This window comes from Lucilia sericata, unplaced genomic scaffold (assembly GCF_015586225.1).
Source record: "Lucilia sericata isolate MDLA Ls3-8-SP2 unplaced genomic scaffold, ASM1558622v1 Contig000239F_arrow, whole genome shotgun sequence".
In the NCBI taxonomy this organism is placed as follows: domain Eukaryota; kingdom Metazoa; phylum Arthropoda; class Insecta; order Diptera; family Calliphoridae; genus Lucilia; species Lucilia sericata.
The window spans coordinates 225,784-249,006 of NW_023994266.1; the positions used below are offsets into that span (position 1 = coordinate 225,784).

Consider the following 23,223-nt stretch of genomic DNA (forward strand, 5'->3'; position numbering starts at 1 on the left):
AAAAAGGGGGCGGACTACCAATGGTGGCGTGGCACCTCCCATATGAATTAAATACAAAAACTCGCTTATCTGGGAAACTATTAGAGTTAAAATCTTAAAATTTTGCACGAAGAACTTTAACGTCCATGTAAACATTTTGCGTAATAAATTGGCGGACTACCAATGGGAGGCGTTGCATTTGAATAAAATATACAAAAACTCGTTTATCTGGGAAACTAGAGCAAGCATCTTAAAATTTTGCACGAAGAACTATTACATCTAAAATCCTCAAATTTTCCGACAACAACTATGACATCCATGTGAACATTTGGGTAATAAATTGGAGTTGTCGTTTGTCTGGGAAACTAATACACCTAAAATCTTCAAATTTTGCACGAAGAAATTTAACATTTATTTCAACATTTTGGGGAAAATGGACGGACTTTTATTAGGGGTGATTGGAACCTCCCATATGAATTAAATAGAAAAAATCGTATGTCTGGGAAATTAATAGAGCAAAAATCCTTTTACAATAATGTCAACATTTCGGTAATAAATTGACGGACTAGCAAATTGGAACCTCCCATATGAATTAAATATAAAAAAATAACTGAAAAACTATTAGAGCTAGTAAAATTCATATTTTACATGAAAAACTGTGACATTCATGCGAACATTTAGAGAAAAATGGGCGGACTTTCAATGGGACCTTGGCATCTCCCATATGTATTAATTAATTAATTTCATAGGTTACATTAAAATCTAAATTACCATTTGGATAAATTGGCGAACTTCCAATAATTTAGGTGGCATACCCAATATGTAAAAAAAATATATATCTGAAAACTATTATACTTAGAATTTTCAAAATCGTAAAGTATTTTTTTATTAAAATACATACTGAGTACTAAAGTACTTTATTTCCCTTATGGAGAACTGTAAAACCCGGCTCATGTTTTGTTTCCGTAATTAAGATACTATTTATCATTTTGTAACTTCTTTATGCATGTATGTATGTAGATAATTTTGATTAGGCCCAGAAACATTTGTATTAAGTGATTTTCAGATACCGACCGATTATTCTTCGACCTATTATGTGCCGATCCTGCCGATAATTTATATGGGAACTATGACCAATAATGGACCAATTCGAAAAAAAATACTCACAATGATTTATCTATACACAGAACATACTCATGTCGAGTTTAATAATAAATTATGTGGCATTAAGTGGTGTTCAGAAGTGAACCTTATATGGGAGCTAGTTATGGACCGATGCTGGAAAAATTCCTTATATGGAATGTAACCAATTATGGACCGATGTGGAAAATGTTCGCGAATGATTTATACATATATATATATATATATATAGAGGATGTGGACCTTATATGGGAGCTAGTACCAATTGTGGACTGACCCGGAAAAAAATTTCACTGAATGATTTATATCTATATACAAAACATATTAACCTCGAGTTCTACCCTGATAACTTTATTAATCAATGAATTATGCGCATTTGAGTGATATTCGGATGTGGACCTTATATGGGAGTTATGACCGATTATGGAATGATCCGGAACAAATTTCGTATAGTAATTCATATACACACAAAACACATTCATGTCGAATGTTATCCAGATAGCTTTATTTATATGTGAATTATGCTCGTTTAAGTAATTTTCTGATGTGAACCTTATATGGGAGCTATGACCAATTATGGACCGATCCGGAAAAAAATTCCCTAGAATGATTTGTGTATATACAAAACATATTCATGTCGAATTTTATCCCGATAGCTTTATTTATCAATAAAATATGTTCATTTAAGTGATTTTCGAAAGTGGACCTTATATGGGAATTATGACCAATTGTGGACCGATACAGATCTAAGTCCGTAGTTTTGATTCCTGTTTGATTCCTGTTAGGAAGTTATTAACGATAAATCAATTTCCGGGAATATGTACCTTGTACCTGGGGGCTATGGGAAATTTTGGATCGATTGTTACAAATTTAAACATAATTAATCTATAGATGGAAAAAATAATCTGTGACAAAATTTGTCGAATTATCTTCGGTAGTTTCTGAGAAAACTACTCAAGAATTAGGGAAAAAATTTTAATTTTTTTTAGGTAGTCTGAAATTTTTACTAATAACTTTTTACGTTGTGAACCGATTTTGCTGATTTTCAATACCAAACTGCTTAGGAAAACAATGAATTTGGTTGATGTCATTTGCTTAGTTTTAACGTGAGCGTGTTTTAACCAGACAGGCAGACGGACATAGCTAAATCGACTCAGAATTTCATAAGGACCCAGAATATATATACTTTGTTGGGTCTCAGATGAATATTTTTTGGTGTTACACACGGAATGACAAACTTATATAGCGCCACGTAAGGTACACTGATTCCCACCCACTGATCTTAGGTCAGACACCTTGACAAGTAAAATACCCGAATTGTATACTTGTCCCTAATTTTGACACAATTATTACTTACTTAATCTCATATTTGTTCTGGATCATTTTTCCCCGTTTAAATCATTTAGAATTGCATTGTTTATAATTTCAATAATCTTAAAGAAATAATGTTTATTGGAAGCATTTCAACAAAAAAAATTCTCAAAATCAAATCGTTTATAAATTAATAAAATATAATTAGGATAACTTGTTACAAAATTTTAACTGACATTGCCTTTGTTAAATATATAATGTCAGATTTGTATTATATATAATAATTAATAAAAAAATATAATAAAATAAATTGTAACTCTTGAACTCTTGTAGGTTTGTACTTATAGTGTTGGTTTTACATTATCAGCAGCATGACTTGATGAGCCCAGCAACCATGATGATGTTACTGTTGATTATATTTCACTTAATATTAATTTTGCTAGACTCGAAGAAAATGTACAGAATAGTATTTTAGTTTAACATTTCTTCTTATTTTCGTAAATTCATCGTTTGTTTTCAAATTATTCACATAATTTTTTGCAAATTAAACATTAATTCTTTTAATTAAATTTTTATTTACTTTAAAATTATTTTAATTAAATTTCATTAAATTTAAATCTTAATTACTTTAATTTTTCTATTTAGCTCAAATAGTAATTATTTTAGTCAAATTAAGTTTAAGTTATATTAATTTTTTTCCCAGAAAAAGAATTGTTCTTTTTTTAATTTTAGATTTCAATTATCCCATTTGATCATTTTTTTTCACTCAAAAAAAAAATATATAAAATTTGCTTTAACTGTATTTAAATTCATTTCACTTTATTTAAATTACATTATATTTAAACTTCAAATGAAATAAAAACGTTTTGTTTTCACTTGTAATTTATACGAATTAATATTAAAACTTAGATAATTCACTTTGCTGTAATTTAATTAATTTCTTTTAATTTTAATTTGTATTAAATCTTTTCATTTATCTTGATTCAAATTTTTAAGTTGACATTAATTTTAGTTTAACACTGTTTTCATCTCATTTCGTATTAAGATTATTTAATTTGGATGGTAAAATTTCTTCGATTTTAATTATTATGAATTTCTTTTTGCTTTTCTCATTTAATTTTTCAAAATTATTTCTCAAAATATAAAATTTTCTCTTAATTTCTATTCTTTGTACTTTACTTTTTTTGTTTCTTTCCATAAAAATTTGTTTCCATTTATAGATTAGTATTACCAAAATTCTACGTCCCAAAATTCTACTTGTTAGTTTTGAATAAATGATTTTAAATGAAGGATTAGGATGAAGTTTGATTATGAATATGTGAGTGTGATTTATGATTTAAATGAAAATTATGATTTAAAAAAAATTATTCGAAATTTTGTTTAGATTCTGTATTCATATATATTTTCAATAATCTTCAACTTCCACCTCTTAGAAAAATTATTAACAATATTAGTTAAAATTAGTTATATTTAATCGTAAGTTAAATTAAATTAATTTTTATTCTTAAATTAATTTAAATTTAATCTTTACTTTAATTAAATTATAATTAATTTTATTCCAAATTAATTTATAATATTGCTAATATAAATTTTTTTTTTTAAATTTTGAAATTAATTTAGGTTAAATATTTTTGATTCAGAATGTTTCGAATTTATATTTAAGAATATATGTTTATAATAATTATTATTATAATATTTATCAAATTATATATTGATAATATTAAATTTTATCAAAATTATAAAATTAGTTTAGGTAAGTAATTTTGATTCCGAAAAATTGGAGAATTTAGGGTTAGGAATTTTGAAATATATGTACGTATGTGAACAATTATTTGATATTTAACTATTGCTTTGATATACTGAATATTTTAGTTTATAATTAATTTGATTTCAGACAATTCAAAAAAATGTAGTTCTCTTTAATTAAAATATTCTAATTGTTAATTAGATTTTTTTTTCTTTTTTTTCCCTAAGGAAGTTCTGTTAAATTGTCTACTTATCTGATTGATCACTTGGAGATTATGTAATTGGTCACTTGAAGGTTATATAATTAGTGGCTTGTCGACCTGTTGATACTTTGATCACACGTTCACGTGTATTCCAATTTAAAGACAATGTCTCCTTTCCATATAGTTTTGGGTATAACCGCGTGTCACAAAAAAATTTTCAGGTTCCCAGACTTGTGGTTAGGGAAGAACCACGTGTATTAAAATTTAAGGATAATGTATCCTTCTCATATGCTTTGAGTATAGCCACGTGAAAAAAATATCAGGTGCCCCGGCTTGTTGTTTGAGGGAGAACCACGTGTATTCAAATTTAAGGACAATGCCTTCTACCCATATAAATTAGGGTGATGATATGACCACGTGTCAAAAGAATAAACCAGGTTTCCAGGCGCGTGGTTAGTTTATAATCCACGCTACTATTTCCCATATACGTTCCTTAAGGCACTAAGGACTGTCCAGTGGTGAATAGCTTTATTAAGAATTAATACCACATTTACAGGAAAATGATTCTACCAAGTTATCCATGAGTCTTACTTTGGAATTTTTCCTTTTTATGAAAACTGTCGTTACTGTACTATAAAGGCACACTAAGATATGTTCTATTTTATGTTTATAAACTTGATCCGCTTTTAATGCTTTCTATACCACGTTTACTTCATTAATGACATAGTTACACAAATTTTGAAACACAAGAAGTAGATGTTCATCAAAAAAAAAAAAAAATCGGTTACAATTTGCGAAAAAAATATCAACAGAAAAAACAAATAAGAAAGTATAGTCGGGCGTGACCGACCATATGATACCCTACACCAGTTATGAATATTAAATGTGCTTTATTTTTCATAATAAAACATTTATCTTCAATATTCCCTTGTTCCGATACATTTAAGCAATTTATGGATGAAAAACTAATTTTCTGAAAGAGGCTTTATATGGGGGCTAGGGGCAAATATTTACCAAGCCGGATAAAATTTTGTGAATATATTTTATAATATTTTATTGTGCTGAATTTCATCGCGATATTTGTGTTTATAAGTTAATTTGGGACATTCAAGTAATTTTCTGAAGGGGACTTTGTATGGGAGCTAGGGTCAGATGGTCTTTATGAAATTTGGCAGGGTCATCAAGACTTCTATAAAACTTAGTTGTGCCGTATTTTATCGATATATCTGTATATTTAACATAATTACGAGCTCAGAAGCCCTTTTCGAGGGGACCTGGTCTATGGGGGCTAGGTGAAATAATGGACCGATTTTAATCATCTTCAATAGGCTTCGTCCTTGGATCAAATAAAACGTGCGTGCCAAATTTCATCCAATTATGTTGAAAATTGCGACCTGTACCTTGCGCACAAGTTTTACATGGACAGCCAGCCAGACGGACGGACGGACATAGCTTAATCGACTCAGACAACGATTCTAAGCCGATTGGTATTCTTCCGACATCGGCAGAACGTAAAATTTTCTTGTCTCACTAACACCACTTCAGTTTTTGTTTTTGCATTCTTTGCACTGAAAGAAAAGTTTGTATCATTTTTTAGTGTTGTATAGTGTACTACTTTACAGTGTACTCTGACAAAAAACGTTACGTTTTTGATTTTGTATGAATATATGTTAGAATAAACTGAAACATGAACTATTATTATTGTGCCTTGTTATCGGCAACGCATTTATTTCCAATTTAAGATATAAGGTGAACCTCCGTGCAGTTAAAACTAAATAAATAATCACCCTTATTATGTATGTCATAGTCGAAAATCGACAATCGTCGTAGTCGTAGTCGAATTTAAATTTTATTGGTATTATGTATCAAATTCGACATGAGTAGCTTTTTTGTAGTAGATTATTTTGAAAACTTTTATATAATTTACTTTTTTGAAAATGTTAAGTATTGCGGCTTATTTCTTCTGATGAAAAAAGTGGAAATAGTAAAAATCGTCTCGATATTCAGAATTTTTATTAGTTTATATATTAACACATTTAATTAATAAGAACCATTAATAGTTTTTTATGACCAGAGAATATTCTAAAAGCTTAAATTATTTTCCAACATTATTTTTTTGTATTTCGAACAAAAAATAGATTATTTCAAAATCTTTTTTTTTAATTCGACTTTTCGAAGTTTTTTTATTATTCAAAGATTATTTTAAAACCATTAAATATTTTTCGAACTTAATTTCGAATTTTCGAACACAATATTATATTGCCACCATAGTAATCATAATTATCAAATTTTATTCAATTTGGGCTACAGGAAGAGATTTAAGTAGACTCAAAACATTTTCGAACATATGTTCGAATATTCAAATTTTCGTTTTTAGTATTTTATGATTCAGAGAGTATTTTAAAACCATAAAAAAATTTTCGAACTTTATTTCGAATTTTCGAACTTAACTTCGAATATTCTAACATTACATTATATGTTCCTCTGGTGTGGTCATAACTTTCAAATTTCAGCAAATTTGAGCTACGGGAACTGATGCTTTGAAAGTTTTTGTCACCAGAAAAAAACCCATCGACACTTTCTGTCGAATTTTCCATTAAAATACGACATACATAATACTATTTTTAGTAATAGATTTTTAACTTAGTTATATATACCATTTTGAAAATTTGAGAGAAAATCGACGTGACTTCGACATACATAATAAGGGTGGATGGAAGATTTTATGAAATTTAAAAAATAATAGATTGTTAAGTGTATAAAAATATCATCCAAGTTTTGCACTCATATGGATGGTCTATATGTCAATTAAGTAAAAATATTATCAGGACATTGACTAAAATCGGCTTATATTTCTGGAAATAACACAGTAGCGGATATTATATTTATTTGGGAGTTTGTGTCAATAATTAAACCTTTTTAAAATTTAAAATTTTAACTAACCTTTTTTAAAATTTATCACATTCACTAAGAAAAAATAAAATTCGCCAAACAGGAACTTATCTTCATGTTTAACATCAGATATTTCTCTGTGTGGATCTCAATCAAAAAATTTCAAAATTAAGAGAATGACGCACGTACGTGTGAATGAGGGAAAACCAGATAGCTCTTAAGGTGGATCTTCGCGTATGATTTATACTGATAATATGAGTGCAAACTAAAACAATATGTGAAACTTTTCAATTTGTTTTGTTTTGTACTTTAAAAGAAATATGGGAAGGAACCCTCAATGAATTGTTGATTTCTATATGAAACAAAATTTGTAAATAACTAAAAATGATAAATAATGCGGAAAATCGTAACAGTATTTCATAACTATATAGTACCAAAGTATTTGGAAATTTTGTTTAATTACCTAAAAGTAAACCATTGATTCTTTGCAACAAATCATTATATGATATTACATATTAGTTTTAAAAATAATGGAACTCTAAAGAGAAGCAATTGTCCCTAAGGAAAAATTTGGTAGTTTTTGAAACGTTTAGGTAGTTTTTTGTCGGAACTATGGTAAGAAAAATAAATTGTGAGTGGCAACGCTGCATACAATGGTTATATAACATACTAGCTTATTACCCGCTACTTTGTTAGCGAGGGTTTTTATAGAATGAGAAATATGTTGCCTCTTCATTTAGCAAGGAAAAAATAATATGTTTTACAAGGATTACAAATTTTTAAATATTGGTAATTCCCTAATTTGAAGAAATGATGATTGTATATGTGTACTCAATTTTAAGTACTTAAAAGTCCATTTTTATAGATTCTCATACACTCCGGTCTCTATATGCTTAATTTCATGTTTTTAGGTTGAATTTTATAGAAAACTCAAAAAGTACCAATCGAAGGACGAAAAAGTGCCAAAAAGTTCACTTTTATAGATTCTCATTTACTCCGGGCTCTACATGCTTAATTTCATGTTTCTAGGTTAAATTTTATGGAAAACTCAAAAAGTACCAGTCGAAGTACGATAAAGTACCAAAAAGTCCCCTTTTATAGATTCTAATTTACTCCAGGCTCTACATGCTTAATTTTATGTTTCTAGGTTAAATTTTATAAAAAACTGAAAAAAGTACCAGTCGAAGAATGAAAAAGTACAAAAAAGTCTCCTTTTATAGATTCTTATTTACTCCGGGCTCTACATGCTTAATTTCATGCTTCTATGTTAAATTATATAGAAAAATCAAAAAGTACCAATCGAAGAACAAAAAAGTACCAAAAAGGTCCTCTTTTATAGTTTCCAATTTACTCCGGGCTCTATATGCTTAATTTCATGTTTCTAGGTTCAATTTTATAGAAAAATCAAAAAGTACCAGTCGAAGAACGAAAAAGTACCAAAAAGTCCCCTTTTATATATTATCATTAACTAAGGGCTCTCCATGCTTAATTTCATGTTTCTAGGTTAAATTTTATAGAAAAATCAAAAAGTACCAGTCGAAGGACGAAAAAGTACCAAAAAGTCCCCTATTATAGATTCTCCTTTACTCTGGGCTCTACATGCTTAAATTCATGTTTCTAGGTTAAATTTTATAGAAAACTCAAAAAGTACCAGTCGAAAGACGAAAAAGTTCCAAAAAGTCCCCTTTTATAGATTCTCATTTACTCCGGGCTCTACATGCTTAATTTCATGTTTCTAGGTTAAATTTTATAGAAAACTCAAAAAGTACCAGTCGAAAGACGAAAAAGTACCAAAAAGTCCCCTTTTATAGATTCTCATTTACTAAGGGCTCTACATGCTTAATTTCATGTTTCTAGGTTAAATTTTATAGAAAACTCAAAAAGTACCACTCGAAGGACGAAAAAGTCCCCTTTTATAGATTCTCATTCACTAAGGGCTCTACATGCTTAATTTCATGTTTCTAGGTTAAATTTTACAGAAAACTCAAAAAGTACCAGTCGAAGGACGAAAAAGTACCAAAAAGTCCCCTATTATTGATTCTCATTTACTCTGGGCATGCTTAATTTCATGTTTCTAGGTTAAATTTTATAGAAAACTCAAAAAGTACCAGTCGAAAGACGAAAAAGTTCCAAAAAGTCCCCTTTTATAGATTCTCATTTACTAAGGGCTCTACATGCTTAATTTCATGTTTCTAGGTTAAATTTTATAGAAAACTCAAAAAGTACCAGTCGAAAGACGAAAAAGTACCAAATAGTCCCCTTTTATAGAATCTCATTTAATAAGGGCTCTACATGCTTAATTTCATGTTTCTAGGTTAAATTTTATAGAAAACTCAAAAAGTACCAGTCGAAGGACGAAAAAGTACCAAAAAGTCCCCTATTATAGATTCTCATTTACTCTGGGCTCTACATGCTTAATTTCATGTTTCTAGGTTAAATTTTATAGAAAACTCAAAAAGTACCAGTCGAAAGACGAAAAAGTTCCAAAAAGTCCCCTTTTATAGATTCTAATTTACTCCGGGCTCTATATGCTTAATTTCATGTTTCTAGGTTAAATTTTATAGAAAACTCAAAAAGTACCAGTCGAAAGACGAAAAAGTTCCAAAAAGTCCCCTTTTATAGATTCTCATTTATTCCGGGCTCTACATGCTTAATTTCATGTTTCTAGGTTAAATTTTATAGAAAACTCAAAAAGTATCAGTCGAAAGACGAAAAAGTAGCAAAAAGTCCCCTTTTATAGATTCTCATTTACTAAGGGCTCTACATGCTTAATTTCATGTTTCTAGGTTAAATTTTATAGAAAACTCAAAAAGTACCAGTCGAAGGACGAAAAAGTACCAAAAAGACCCCTTTTATAGATTCTCATTTACTAAGGGCTCCACATGCTTAATTTCATGTTTCTAGGTTAAATTTTATAGAAAACTCAAAAAGTACCAGTCGAAAGACGAAAAAGTACCAAATAGTCCCCTTTTATAGATTCTCATTTACTAAGGGCTCTACGTGCTTAATTTTATGTTTCTAGGTTAAATTTTATAGAAAACTCAAAAAGTACCAGTCGAAAGACGAAAAAGTTCCAAAAGTCCCCTTTTATAGATTCTCATTTATTCCGGGCTCTACATGCTTAATTTCATGTTTGTAGGTTAAATTTTATAGAAAACTCAAAAAGTACCAGTCGAAAGACGAAAAAGTTCCAAAAAGTCCCCTTTTATATATTCTCATTTACTCCGGGCTCTACATGCTTAATTTCATGTTTTTAGGTTAAATTTTATAGAAAACTCAAAAAGTATCAGTCGAAAGACGAAAAAGTACCAAAAAGTCCCCTTTATAGATTCTCATTTACTAAGTAGCTCTACATGCTTAATTTCATGTTTCTAGGTTAAATTTTATAGAAAACTCAAAAAGTACCAGTCGAAAGACGAAAAAGTACCAAAAAGTCCCCTTTTATAGATTCTCATTTACTAAGGGCTCTACATGCTTAATTTCATGTTTCTAGGTTAAATTTTATAGAAAACTCAAAAAGTACCAGTCGAAAGACGAAAAAGTACCAAAAAGTCCCCTTTTATAGATTCTCATTTACTAAGGGCTCTACATGCTTAATTTCATGTTTCTAGGTTAAATTTTATAGAAAACTCAAAAAGTACCAGTCGAAAGACGAAAAAGTACCAAATAGTCCCCTTTTATAGATTCTCATTTACTAAGGGCTCTACATGCTTAATTTATGTTTCTAGGTTAAATTTTATAGAAAACTCAAAAGTACCAGTCGAAGGACGAAAAAGTACCAAAAGTCCCCTTTTATAGATTCTCATTTATTCCGGGCTCTACATGCATAATTTTATGTTTCTAGGTTAAATTTTATAGAAAACTCAAAAGGTACCAGTCGAAAGACGAAAAAGTACCAAATAGTCCCCTTTTATAGATTCTCATTTACTAAGGGCTCTACATGCTTAATTTATGTTTCTAGGTTAAATTTATAGAAAACTCAAAAAGTACCAGTCGAAAGACGAAAAAGTTCCAAAAAGTCCCCTTTTATAGATTCTCATTTACTAAGGGCTCTACATGCTTAATTTCATGTTTCTAGGTTAAATTTTATAGAAAACTCAAAAAGTACCAGTCGAAAGACGAAAAAGTTCCAAAAGTCCCCTTTTATAGATTCTCATTTACTCCGGGCTCTACATGCTTAATTTCATGTTTCTAGGTTAAATTTTATAGAAAACTCAAAAAGTACCAGTCGAAAGACGAAAAAGTTCCAAAATGTCCCCTTTTATAGATTGTCATTTACTAAGGGCTCTACATGCTTAATTTCATGTTTCTAGGTTAAATTTTGTAGAAAACTCAAAAAGTACCAGTCGAAACACGAAAAAGTTCCAAAAAGTCCCCTTTTATAGATTCTCATTTACTCCGGGCTCTACATGCTTAATTTCATGTTTCTAGGTTAAATTTTATAGAAAACTCAAAAAGTATCAGTCGAAAGACGAAAAAGTACCAAAAAGTCCCCTTTTATAGATTCTCATTTACTAAGGGCTCTACATGCTTAATTTCATGTTTCTAGGTTAAATTTTATAGAAAACTCAAAAAGTACCAGTCGAAAGACGAAAAAGTTCCAAAAAGTCCCCTTTTATAGATTCTCATTTATTCCGGGCTCTACATGCTTAATTTCATGTTTCTAGGTTAAATTTTATAGAAAACTCAAAAAGTACCAGTCGAAAGACGAAAAAGTTCCAAAAAGTCCCCTTTTATAGATTCTCATTTACTCCGGGCTCTACATGCTTAATTTCATGTTTCTAGGTTAAATTTTATAGAAAACTCAAAAGTATCAGTCGAAAGACGAAAAAGTACCAAAAAGTCCCCTTTTATAGATTCTCATTTACTAAGGCCTCCGCATGCTTAATTTCATGTTTCTAGGTTAAATTTTATAGAAAACTCAGAAAGTACCAGTCGAAAGACGAAAAAGTACCAAAAAGTCCCCTTTTATAGATTCTCATTTACTAAGGGCTCTACATGCTTAATTTCATGTTTCTAGGTTAAATTTTATAGAAAACTCAAAAAGTACCAGTCGAAAGACGAAAAAGTACCAAAAAGTCCCCTTTTATAGATTCTCATTTACTCCGAGCTCTACATGCTTAATTTCATGTTTCTAGGTTAAATTTTATAGAAAACACAAAAAAGTACCTGTATAGAACGAAAAAGTAGCGAAAAGTCCCTTTATTATTAATTTCATGTTTCTATTTCAATATCATAGAAAACTCAAAAAGGACCAGTTGGAGAATGAAAAGTACCAAAAAATATCACTTGGTACCGGGGTTCCAAATAACACCCCATTAGGATATTTAGTGTTTCTAAATTTAAAAATTTTATCTAAATTGGATCATTGTGGTTGAACAAAATCAAATTTCCCGTTTTTACCCCTTTTGGTACTTTTTTCCTCCCCATTAACGAAATAAAAATTCTATTCCAAAAGGTTGCAACATCGTAGTGGGAGCCCGTTATTATGTATTCATAAAAACAATGTTTTATGAAAAAAGTACCAAAAATAGGTACAATTTTAACCCCTTAAACGTCCGAATATCCAAAAAGTACTAAATTCATATTTTTATTTTTTCGTTAAGTTATGAAGGAGTCAAAAATATTTTTTGAATGTGCACTGGTTTAAAAGATACATGGGGTGCGAAAAAAGTACCAAAATACAGTTTTTACCCGTTTATTCCCTAAAGAGGCCGAATTTTAAAAAAGTACCAGACACCTGTGTGTTTATTTTTTATATGAACGGCGATAAGCTTTAAACTGTTTTTGTATCTTTTCTAGTTTAGGAGATATAAGGTTACCGAATTTACCCGTTTTTACCCTTTTTTTACCCCCTAAACATTCGAATTTCCAAAAATCCCGTCTTAGTGGATCTATTTGGCGGGAGACCAACCTCCTGTCCAAATTTCAGCTCTTTAGCTTCAACCGTTTAGGCTGTGCGATGATGAATCAGTCAGTCAGTCAGTAACGTTAGAATTTTATATATATAGATTATGGTTATTTGCAAGTTACACATTTAGTCAAATATCAAAATTTCAAGAAAATATATTTATATTTTATTACGTTAAAAGCCCATTCCTCTGATAAAAAAGTATTTTTGAGACAGATTTCATAAAAAAGTAAGCAAGTTGTTCATTATTTATATCGTATGTAGAGTGGGACAAAAAGTACTGAGAACTGCCCACTGTTACATATACGTAACACCTTTGTTATCCTCTTTATAAGTCTCCGAAAGGACATGGTATATGTTTATAAACAATTAGGTAATAAACATTATTTACTTCTTTATAAGTTTACGTCAGAAACTTTTTTAAAAACTAACTACATAGAAGTTATTAACATTGTAAGATTTCATTCCTCGAAAAATATGACTTTTTGCAGGTTTACGAAATAGGCACTTTACAAAATAACACAAAAATACAATTCTATAGGCAAAAATTACTCAAATTCGATTTATAATCGTTAAGAACATGTTAAGTTAACCTATCCATCAGAAAAAGTAACTTTGCATTTTCCATTTCTGTGCATTTCGAGTCCAAATTCGAATTAATTTGCGTTACGTATATGTAACTGTGGGCATAACATAGACTACTAAATATATCATATTCTATATGTAGGGGAATAGTTAACAAAAAAGGAACATATAGAGTTCATTCATTCTTACTTCTTAGAATTAATTAAATATAAGATAAGATAAATTATTCCGTTTATTTGTCGACAAATTTCCAGCTATTGAGATAACTCAAACGCTTTCCACAGACGTTGGCTTTAGAAATGCATTAAGCTTTTACATAGATTTTATTTAGAATTTTTTCATTTCCTGCTGCATCATAATTGATGTTTTGTAATTTGCCTTTAAAAAAATCGCTAATAAATTATAAATTCACTATTTTTTCCTAAATATGTTAAAAATGCGTTAACATAAAAATTCCCATTTTCCCGGAAATGATTAAAAAAAATTACGCGAAATCCCGACAAACTTTTCCCGAGAATTCCCGGTCGGGATTTCCTGAACCCCAAACTCTAGGTATAATGTAAAAGGGGATAAGGGGCAGCAAGGTTTCATTTGCTGTTGCTGCCAACTATATTTTAAGTAAGCGACTTTATTTCTGTTGAATTAAAATATTTGACAGTGGCACCACTGACAAATGTTCACGCACTTCTTTAACAAAACATATGTTTTTAATGCCGTCAAAATAAAAGCCAGCTGCTGTTGCCTTCATTACATTTATTTTACATTTACTGCTAACAGCATTTGTTGTCGTGTTGCTGATATCTACATATGTATGTGTTTACAGTATTCGCTTTAGACATCCCTGGTATATAAGTATATCATAGATTCGGCATAGCCGACAAAACTCTTTTACTTGTTTTATTTTTTATTTATAAAAATAAAATTTTAATTCCGATAAACTAATAATAAAATAATTTCTTATTATATTTATTTTAACACATATAGGTGATAACATAGATCGGATAGAGGTACAGAATATTTTGGCTGAGGAAAATGAGGAAGCTGAAGGCGTTACAGAGGACGGTAACAATAGCATAGCTAGATCAACCTTTGGTACGGGTGACTTGGTAACTAATGAAAGCCAAACAAAAAGTATTTTAAATGAACCAGACATAGAAAAGAGAAAAGAGGACAATGTTACACCTACAAAGGTTCCAGCAACGCCCCCAAAATCCTTAGCAGAATATGTAGAAACACAGACCATAGCCACAACTCATGTACAAAATATAAACCAACGTCATCATCTTGTTAAGGATTTGGGAGATCAAATTTTACATGGTCAACCGTTAAACGTTCATAATCTTTTAGATGTGGCAGGGAGCATCTGTGCGGGGCCCATGGGTGCTTTATGTGATATGGCCGCATTTTCAAAATTGGATTGCAGCTCCCTGGGCGATCTTACGGAACACACGCACAACAATCCAGATTTTCTAGCCAAAAAATACTATCATCCTCTGTACGCGCACGGTGTTTGTCGATGGCCTGGATGTGAGTTACCACTCGATGATATGGCCAATTTTGTTAAGTAAGTGTATGAAGCCTAGATTTGTGTTTTCGGTCTAATTATTATTCTTGTCATTGGACTTTTTCATAATTGTTTGTGTCGGTCTACACAGGGAAACTTATTTGGGAGCTTTTCATTTTGTGTGTGAGAGAAAGAAAGAAATATCAATCATCTCTCCCGTGGTACGGAGTTTCTTGTACCCGGAAACTTGTTTTGTTACTCTTTTCATTCGTACCAAAACAAATCAATGCAATTTATACGTAGTTGTTGAAACAAAAGTTTCTCTGTGACAGAGAATTAAGAAAAAGTTTCTCAACAAAAGTTTCCCTGTGTAGACCGACACTTTGGAACATTTTCATAAAAAGTTTATTTAACATTTTAAAAATTATGTGTACAGAGTAACAGCGATGTCAACTAGTGCTTTTAAAAATTTTCGACTCCAACAAATTTCCAGTAAGTGCCTAGTGCTTCTTTATTATTTTTTTTAACATCAAAACTGTAATTTTTTTAAAATTTTAAGGTAATTTTAATTTAATGTAACATTTCTACAGAATGTTAAATATGTATATTTTAGTTTTCAGTTTCTATTTCTATCATTTATGTAAGTACCCAGCAGTTCGGTGGGACAGTCCCAAACTAAACACTTAACCTACCAATTAGGTTAGCCCCTAACCACCTGACTTTCCAGGTGACTACGATTAACTTCCTACGAGGAAGTTAATCGTAAAGAAATTTATTTAATTATTAATTGATTTTTTTCGCCAATTTTTTCGCATAATATTCAGCATTTTTGTTTGTGCCGGTCTACACAGGCAAACTTATTTGGAAGCTTTTCATTTTGTGTGTGAGAGAAAGAGAAAGAAATATCAATCAATCTCTCTCGTGGTACGGAGTATCTTGTACTCGGAAACTTGTTTTGTTACTCTTTTCATTCGTACCAAATCAATGCAATTTATACGTAGTTGTTGAAACAAAAGTTTCTCTGTGAAAGAGAATTAAGAAAAAGTTTCCCTGTGTAGACCGGCACTTTGGAACATTTTCATAAAAAGTTTATTTAACATTTTAAAAATTATGTGTACAGAGTAACAGCGATGTCAACTAGTGCTTTTAAAAATTTTCGACTCCAACAAATTTCCTGTAAGTGCCTAGTGCTTTTTTATTGTTTTTTTAACATCGAAACTGTATTTTTTAAAAATCATACAATTTTAAGGTAATTTTAATTTATTGTAACATATCTACAAAATATTAAATATGTATATTTTAGTTTTCAGTTTCTATTTCTATGATTTATGTAAGTACCCAGCAGTTCGGTGGGACAGTCCCGAACTAAACACTTAACCTACCAATTAGGTTAGCCCCTAACCACCTGACTTTCTAGGTGACTAACCATTTTAACATGAGATTGTCCTATGAGGAAGTTAATCGTAAGGAAATTTATTTAATTATTATTTGATTTTTTCGCCTTTTTTCTCGCACGATTTTTTGTGTTCCGCGAGAAAATAACACGAATTTCTTAATAAAAAACCTTTAAATTTTATGAAAACAAAAAAATATTTTTTTAATCCTGAAAATAATTTAGCAAAAATCTAAATTTTTCGGACGCTTTGTCAAAATTTAAATCAAAAAATATTTTAAAAAGAAGATACGCATACATATGTACATTTATCACGTTTTTAATAAAAACAACATTTCGAATATCGAAGAAACCTGGTTTTTCTCCTCAATTAGCCGGTTTTTTTATGTAGGGGACCTTATAGGGGGGTAGGGTGAGTAACCGACCCATTCTGCATGAAAATAGGCAGGAAGATTAAATTAAAATTGCTTATGTCGAATTTCCTCCCTATAATCTTATGTTTTAGCCAGTAATGAGCATTAAAATAATTTTTTGAAGGGGACCTTAAGTGGTGGTAGGTTCAATTATGGAGCAATCCTCACAAAATTGATAGAAACATTTTAGCTTGTATGTAAACTATTTTTTGTCAAATTTCATCGCTGTACTCATTTTTTAAGGGGACGTAATAGGTGTAGGGTGAGTTACCGACCCATTCCGCAATAAATTCGGTAGGAAGATTACGTTTCTACAAAAGTTGCTTATGTCGAATTTCTCCGCTATAGGCGTATTTTTAAGTCAGTAATGAACGTTTAAATAATTTTTTGATAGAGGCCTTATGTGGGGGTAGGGTCAATTATGGACCGATCCACATAAAATTTGGTAGAGCAATTTTAATGCATATAAAACTTAATTATGTCGAATTTCATCGTTGTACACGTATTTTAAATTCAGTAATGAGCGTTAAAGTCATTATCTGAAGGGGATCTTATATGGTGGGTAGGGTCAATTATGGACCGATCCTCATAAAATTTGGTAGAGATTTTGACGCATATGAAACTTATTTATGTCGAATTTCATTGCTATACTCGTATTTTTTAAACAGTTAAAGCTGTTTTTTGGGGGCTATGCAAAATCGTGGACCGATATGGCCAATTATCAATACCAAAAAAAACCTTACCTGTAAGGAATATTTTAACTCTCTAGCTCTTTGGACATGGCTAGGTCGCTTAGATTTTATATACTTTTGTGGGTCTACGACCAATATTTCGATGTGAAATTCTGAGTCGATGTAGCTATGTCCGTCTGTTTGGTTAAAACATGATCACGTTAAAACTAAGAAAAAAATTAACCAGTTTCGTACAGAAAATCAGCAAAATCAGTTCACTACATAAAAAAATTTCAGATTACCTCGAAATAAAGACGTTTTTTTTCCTAATTCTTGAGTAGTTTTCTCAGATAATTCGATGAATTTTGTCAAACGTCAGTTTTTTAGCCCAAGGATAAATTATGTTAAAAATTTTAATAATCGATCCACAATTCCCCATAGCTCTCATACAAAGGTAGGTACATATTCCGGGACGGGAAATGAATTTATTATTAATTACTCCCTCAAATATATCGGTATCAACACAAAATGTTGTATATATAAATATAATATAAACTTAAATCACATTACCGACGTAGATTTGTATCGGCCCACAATTGGTCATAGATGCCATATAATGTCTACTTCCAAAAATCAATTTAACTCATATGTATATTTCATAGATAAATAAAGCTATCGATTTATAATTCGACATGAATATGTTTTGTGTAAGTATCAATAACTCTACGATATTCGGTCCATAATTGGCCACAGCTCCACAGTGGGGCAGAATGGAAATTTTTTGGAAATAAATCTGGCATTTCTAAACGGCTGATCCGATCGGGATAAAATTTGGCGTGAGCGTAGCCAAGGAGTATTTGAGTTTAAGTTTTGAAGATGAACCCTGCAGATGCCCCAGGGACGGCGCTGTGGCGGCTCAAAGTAGGGTACCTACGACATGTAAAATTGTAAATATGCTTGGACATACTACTTATCTCTTATAATATCCGAGTTATAGGCATTTAAAAATTTAGTGATACAAAATTTACCATACCTTGGTCCGCCTTTTTTTGAATACCGGGCGTAATTTTGGACCAAATGGACTCAATTTTTCTTGTTAGTTAGACAACAAAATTTCCAATAATATACAAAAAATTTCAGATCAATATTGTTTACAGATCCAAAAATATACGTTTTTTAATTTAAAAATTCAAAAATTTTTAGATTTTTGCCGTTTTTTTGCCAAAAATGTGTCTTAACTCTTTTATTAATAAAATAAAATTTTTATTAAGAACATATAACAATTTTATAGTTTTCTAAAAGGTATCTTTACGCAGAACGCTTTGGCGTAAAAAACTTGTCCTATTTTTTGAAAATGTTGCCACCGCGTCCTTCCGAATATGACCTATTTTTTATCAAAACTTCAACTTTGGGCGACATGTTCTAAAATCCCAAAGCTGGGATCAGAAAACTGAAAGCAGTTTTGGAAACCTCAATATGTTTTCTATTTACTCCAAAAGTATTTTCCCAGCCCTGAAAGAAATGTGGACCCTATGGGCAAAAAAGTAAAAAATCCCATTTTTGGGATTTTCATTCCTATTTTTGGGAATTGCGGGATGCCCTTTGACCTTTTCAATTTTTTTTTTGCATATTCTTATTTGAAATGACAAATTTAACAAGCGTTGAAAATTTCATTGAGTTTTGTTCATAAATAAAGATTTTGTCATATATTACATATTTGTTTAATTTCTAAAACTATGATTTATATCAAAATTTTAATAGGATCGCAGATAGCTACAACAATTTAGTCCATATTTATCCCTTAATATCATTTTTTAGTTAAATATGGAAATTCTCGACCCTTTACAAAAAATTTCAAGCCAATATCTCAATTACATTCAAAAATATGTTCATTTAAACCTGTGTCCTTTAATTTCATCTTTTTCATATTTTAGTATTAAGTATGACAGCACATATTTAAATCTTATATTTGCCTATTTTCTATTTGTTTGCTTATCCTTATAATTGAAAGGTCCTATTATGCTTAAATTTTCAAAAATGTATAACTATTTTTTACCTAAATTTTTTCGACAGATCATTTCGTTCTGTTTCGTTTATGATCATGTAGGTAAAAATATACAGGTAATGATAATTTCGATTCATTCACTAATAAGAAATATCAATGACTGAATTACAGGTTATAGTAATATAGTCCTAAATGTTAATAGGTAGACAATTCGTAATTTTTTACTTTGGAATACCTGTATCGGAAATGACAAGAATTGGTATATAAGTAAACTTCTCAGATTTTAAGTACCATATTTAATAAATCTACAATGAAGATTACATTAAAGTACGAAGAGTTGTGTTCCGTTTTATGGAGTATATCTTCAAAAGGGCCAGAAAGAATTGAAGACATTTCAAATTATATAAAAACTACATATAGTAGAAAAGTAGACAAAACAGGCATATCAAAAATTTAAAACTTTTTGATGTAAAAAGTAAGTCTGTGGATGGAAATCAAAAGAAATTTCGATTAAAATTTTGTAGTTGGATGGAAACTACTACGGAAATCTCAACTTACAACACATCAATAGGAGCGCCTTGCAAGTCATACGAAGACTTATGTTCAAGGTAAAAAAAAGAGGGTCACACAAAAACTTTTTTCAATCTCAAATGAGGAAATTGCTGATACATTTAACGAAATGCTGAAAAAGGAAAACCAACATATGGATGTCGTACATATTGCAACTATTCTTCCTAATGCATCACCAAAACGACTTAAGCGAATTGTGGAAAGTATACCAACTCCAACATCATAATCAAATTTTACTGAAGAGGAAGCAATAGCGCTTATGTTGGAACTGGGTCTCAGTCGAAATAAGTACCAAATATTAAGGAAAGCTCTGCATGAAAAAGGACACAATATATTACCATCATACAAGGCGATCCAGGAAAAAAAACAAACTATCCTACTAAATCAACAAAAAATAATGAAGAATTGAAAGAACTGAGAACTGCGGAAAAAAGCAGAATCCAAGAAGAATTTAAAGTTCAGATGGGATTAAACATCGACAAACCACTTTCAAGTTGCGGTAGTACAAATGACGGTAATACGTCGAGAAGGTTTTTTCGTGATTTTGAAATTACTTCAAAAATAACTGGAATCGACAAGGAGTTGCTTCGAAGAGTTAACACTATTTTAATGGCACTGAATAGTAAACATAAAATTAATGAAAATCAATTTGGGGAATACACATCTGAAATTTCTAAATTACTTGTATCTCTGTATCCATGGAGGGAACTAACACCAACAGTACACAAAGTATTGTGTCATGGTCAAATAATAATTGAATCGAATATTCTTCCACTTGGAGAGTTAACAGAAGAAGCCCAGGAAGCGAGGAATCGAGATTTTAAGCATGTTCAACTATTCAGCTCAAGAAAATGCTCCAGGCAATCACAGAATGAAGATATTTTTAATAGTTTACTTCTATCTTCTGATCCTGTTCTTTCAACTATGCGAAAAAGATGGATTTGTTATGAAACTCTATCATCTCAAAACAAGGAAGATTTAAAGGACTTATATTACCTTCTGGATATGTATACCGATATGACAGATTATTTTATAGAAAATAAGTAGTGTTAGGAATTAACTATATAAGTAGGTTGTAAGAATTAATTGTATTATGTTTAAGATAAACAGTTCAAATAAAAAAAGCTATTATACTAACTGATGATATTGTATTAAATTGTGTTTTATATTTCGGTGGGAGGGAAAGGTAATTTGTGTGGGGTGATTTAGGTGTTGTTGTGCGTGGCTCATAATAAAATTATAATTTTTTTTATTTTATATACAATATTATAATAAAATAATTAACTAAATAATTTTTAAAAATTGTCCAAATATTTTATTCAACACCAAATGTATGTTCTGTCATACTTAATACTAAGATATGAAAAAGATGAAATTAAAGGACACAGGTTTAAATGAACATATTTTTGAATGTAATTGAGATATTGGCTTGAAATTTTTTGTAAAGGGTCGAGAATTTCCATATCTAACTAAAAAATGATATTAAGGGATAAATATGGACTAAATTGTTGTAGCTATCTGCGATCCTATTAAAATTTTGATATAAATCATAGTTTTAGAAATAAAACAAATATGTAACATATGACAAAATCTTTATTTATGAACAAAACTCAATGAAATTTTCAACGCTTGTTAAATTTGTCATTTCAAATAAGAATATGCAAAAAAAAAAAAATTGAAAAGGTCAAAGGGCATCCCGCAATTCCCAAAAATAGGAATGAAAATCCCAAAAATGGGATTTTTTACTTTTTTGCCCATAGGGTCCACATTTCTTTCAGGGCTGGGAAAATACTTTTGGAGTAAATAGAAAACATATTGAGGTTTCCAAAACTGCTTTCAGTTTTCTGATCCCAGCTTTGGGATTTTAGAACATGTCGCCCAAAGTTGAAGTTTTGATAAAAAATAGGTCATATTCGGAAGGACGCGGTGGCAACATTTTCAAAAAATAGGACAAGTTTTTTACGCCAAAGCGTTCTGCGTAAAGATACCTTTTAGAAAACTATAAAATTGTTATATGTTCTTAATAAAAATTTTATTTTATTAATAAAAGAGTTAAGACACATTTTTGGCAAAAAAACGCCAAAAATCTAAAATTTTTTGAATTTTTAAATTAAAAAACGTATATTTTTGGATCTGTAAACAATATTGATCTGAAATTTTTTGTATATTATTGGAAATTTTGTTGTCTAACTAACAAGAAAAAATTGAGTCCATTTGGTCCAAAATTACGCCCGGTATTCAAAAAAAGGCGGACCAAGGTATGGTAAATTTTGTATCACTAAATTTTTAAATGCCTATAACTCGGATATTATAAGAGATAAGTAGTATGTCCAAGCATATTTTTTCAAGATCTCGTCACAAAATATAAAAATCTTTGTATTTGGGTGAAAAACAAAAAAATGGCACGAGTTTAAAAATTTTACATGTCGTAGGTACCCTACTTTGAGCCGCCACAGCGCCGTCCCTGGGGCATCTGCAGGGTTCATCTTCAAAACTTAAACTCGAATACTCCTTGGCTACGCTCACGCCAAATTTTATCCCGATCGGATCAGCCGTTTAGAAATGCCAGATTTATTTCCAAAAAATTTCCATTCTGCCCCACTGTGAGCTCCCATATAAGGTCCTCTTCCGAAAATCACTTAAACGCTCATCTTTCATTAACTAATAGATCTATCGGGGTAAAACTCGACACGAATATGTTTTGTATATGTGTATATTAGGTTGGCCCCAAAATAGAAGTTGCTGATGTTCCCACCGAAAATGAAATCTATGATACTATTTCTCAAAATGTTTGTCCTGACGTCAAAATTTGGTGAGGTTTTTATGATTTTTACCATATTTCTGGCAAATAAACCATATGCAATTTAGTATCATATGAAAGGTCTTTGGGAGACGATTTC

General features: G+C 30.3%; 1 protein-coding gene across 3 annotated transcripts in view; it reads left to right on the forward strand.

The window, feature by feature from the left end:
- Window positions 1-23,223, forward strand: part of LOC119602535 — a 482,654-nt gene that overhangs the window by 220,961 nt on the left and 238,470 nt on the right. For all 3 annotated transcript variants that reach the window (XM_037954114.1, XM_037954115.1, XM_037954116.1), the window contains exon 3: window positions 14,752-15,331. In XM_037954114.1, coding sequence (XP_037810042.1) covers window positions 14,752-15,331 — 580 coding nt within the window. The remainder of the gene's footprint in view (window positions 1-14,751; window positions 15,332-23,223) is intronic.